Source organism: Triticum urartu, chromosome 3 (assembly GCF_003073215.2).
Source record: "Triticum urartu cultivar G1812 chromosome 3, Tu2.1, whole genome shotgun sequence".
Classification (NCBI taxonomy): domain Eukaryota; kingdom Viridiplantae; phylum Streptophyta; class Magnoliopsida; order Poales; family Poaceae; genus Triticum; species Triticum urartu.
Window position 1 is genome coordinate 55536795 of NC_053024.1, and position 3008 is coordinate 55539802.

Below are 3008 nucleotides of genomic sequence, written 5' to 3' on the forward strand. Positions count from 1 at the left end.
TACCTCGAGATGTGGCACCAGCGATGGCTGGCCGAGGAACGCCGTCGCGGCGAGTACGAGGAGATGCTCGAGCGCGACCTCGAGGAGGAGCAGCGCGATACTGAGGAGGAGGCGCGCCAGGCCGCGCCTGCACAGGCGGCCGCACAGCCCCCCACGACGGCACTGCTCGCGCTGGCATAGCCCCCCGCGCCGGCACTGCCCATGCCGGAACAGCTGCCCGCGGCCAACATCGCCACGACTTGGAACAAGACGTTCCCTTGGGCCGGCCCTGCGCTGACGCTCATCGACCTCACCGACCCCGAGGACGACGACGACGCCTAAAGCAGCGCGCCGCCTCGTAGTTTAGTTTGTTTTAATGCTAATGTGGGCACGTGGACTCTCGCCGGCCTTCCTTTCCTGCTTTAATGTTTAATTAAGTTGTTTTTATTTTAAATATGCATGCACAGTTTTTTTTTGTCGACGCTGTTAAAATGGGTCGGGCAAGCGTTGGGCGCATACGCCGACTCAAACGCGGATGCGGACGTCCTTGTGCGCATGGCCGACCAAAACGAACAAACAAATAAAATTGTGGTTCTTTTGGGTCGGTCCATTAGAGTTGCTTTAATAATATGCTTAGAAGGAGCGGGGTCCAAGTAGATGGCTGTGAGCCGTCAGTTCAAATTGTGCATGCAGTTTGGGCCGATGTCGTAGCAGGTGACGGCAGGCGATTTCGACTAGTCTAGTAGAGATCGCATCGCCAAGTTTAATCCGGGCCTGGATTGTGCCACGGAATGCAAACAAATCGCTCCGGTGCAGCCAAGATGACCACACTCTACGCAAGGCCGCTATAAATATCCAAACCTCCTCAACATGAGACAACACATCAGCGCACGACGTACTCTTAACGCCGATCGAGCTCAAAGTTACCGGCCATGGCTGCCGAGAGCCCAGCGTACTACTGGCCCCTCCTGCCTCTCCTTATAGTCGTAGTAACCGTGCTCTACCTGGCGGGGGTGTTCCGCAGCCGCAGGAGGTCGGCCGGCCAGCAACGGTTTCCTCCGGGGCCATGGGCGCTGCCGGTGATCGGCCACCTGCACCACCTGGCCGGCTCGTCGGTCCCGCCGCACCACGCCATGCGCGACCTGGCTCGGCGCCACGGCCCGCTCATGCTGCTCAAGTTCTGCCAGCTCCCCGTGCTGGTGGCCACCTCCCCGGACGCGGCGCGCGAGATCATGAAGACCCACGACGTGGCCTTCGCGTCGCGGCCCCTCAGCCCGACCATGCAGCTCTTCCTGCGTGGCTCCGAGGGCCTCGTCTTCGCGCCATACGGCGACGGCTGGCGGCAGCTCCGCAAGATCTGCACCCTCGAGCTCCTCAGCAACCGCCGCGTCCACTCCTTCCGCGCTGTCAGAGCGGAGGTGCTTGGACGCCTCCTCCGCTCCGTCGCGTCGGCGGCATCGGCGTCGGCGTCCATGAACTTGACCAGGGGGCTAGCCTCGTTCGTCGCGGACTCCTCGGTGCAAGCCATGATCGGCCGCTTGAGGAGCGACGACCGTGACACTCTGTTTACGCTGCTGCGGGAGGGGTTTAAGATCGTGCCGGGGATGACCCTGCCGGACCTTTTCCCGTCGTCACGGCTCGCCATGCTCCTCAGCCGCGTGCCCGCCAGGATCCAGCACCGCAACAAACGCATGGCCGCCTTCATGGACTCCGTCATCCAGCAGCACCGGGACAAGAAGAGATCAACAGCTTGCAACGACGGCGGAGAGGAACACACGGAGGACTTGCTTGACGTTCTCTTGAGGCTCCAGGACGACATGGACTCCCAGTATCCCCTCACCACGGAGAACATCAAACTGGTCATCATAGTAAGCTCTCTCCCGAATCCCGATCCTGTTCAGTGTTTACCATCACCAAGAACCCTCGATCGAAATTATTGTTTGCATGCAGGACATGATTAGTGCGAGCAGCGAGACCACGTCGACGACGCTGGTGTGGGCAATGGCCGAGCTGCTGCGGAAGCCGGCGGCCATGCGGAGGGCTCAAGACGAGGTCCGCCGGCAGCTCGACGGCCACCGCAGGGTGACGGAGGACGGCCTGGCAGACCTGCACTACCTGCGGCTGGTCATCAAGGAGACGCTCAGGCTGCACCCGCCGGTGATGCTCATCCGGGAGTGCGGCCCGCGGCAGCAGGTGCTCGGCTTCGACGTCCCACAGGGCGCCATGGTGCTGGTCAACGCCTGGGCGATGGGCAGGGACCCGGCCCACTGGGACTCCGCCGAGGAGTTCCTTCCGGAGAGGTTCGAGAACTGCGGCGCGCCGGACTTCAAGGGGACGGACTTCGAGTTCCTGCCGTTCGGCGCCGGCCGGAGGATATGCCCCGGCGTCTCCTTCGGCCTCGTGCACCTCGAGCTCGCCCTCGCGGCGCTGCTCTTCCATTTCGACTGGAAGCTGCCGGACGGGATGGTCCCCGAGGAACTGGACATGACTGAGGAGGCCGGGCTCACCACGCGCCGCCGGGCCGAGCTACTGGTGTTCGCTGTCCCTCATGTCCCTGTGCCCACCACAGATCAGTAGACGTACTCGTATTATTAGCACCAAGAATAGTCTCGTGTGTTTGCACGGTTTGTATTTGTGGTGACTATGAGTTTAAAATAAGAGTGTGGCTAAGTCTGAGTCGACTGAGATTTGACCAAGTCTCGGTCAAGTGACATACTATGCAAAAGAGAAAAGAAAAAAACTGATTTTTTTTTGCACAAATCTCAATGTTAGATCTCACGGATATAGCATCAACTGAGACTTCGCTATGTCTCAATCGACCGAGACTTAACAAGACTATTAAAATGAATATCTTGGCTACGGTTGTAAGGATCTGCAGTTTCCCTGTGCCCACAGATCAGTAGACGTACCCGGCCGTATTAGCACCGAGAAAAATTTCTTGTGTTTGCACGGGTTGTGTTTGTGCTTTGTGGTGACAATCGTGAGATGCCGGGTTATGAATTTATTATTTTAAAATAAAAATGTGCCTA

The 3008-nt window shown here is 59.0% G+C and overlaps 1 protein-coding gene across 1 annotated transcript; it reads left to right on the plus strand.

Moving 5' to 3' along the window:
* Nucleotides 1-911: 911 nt before the first annotated feature.
* LOC125547929 (premnaspirodiene oxygenase-like) lies at nt 912-2556 on the plus strand. The gene is made up of 2 exons (XM_048711663.1): nt 912-1847; nt 1930-2556. The coding sequence occupies exons 1-2, from the start codon at nt 912-914 to the stop codon at nt 2554-2556; spliced, it is 1563 nt and encodes a 520-aa protein (XP_048567620.1).
* The last annotated feature ends 452 nt before the right edge of the window (nt 2557-3008 follow it).

Coding starts and splice junctions, on each gene's coding strand:
- LOC125547929 (XM_048711663.1), top strand. CDS start 912: ATGGCTGCCGAGAGCCCAGCGTACTACTGGCCCCTCCTGCCTCTCCTT. Junction 1,848..1,929: donor ACATCAAACTGGTCATCATA/GTAAGCTCTCTC, acceptor GTTTGCATGCAG/GACATGATTAGTGCGAGCAG.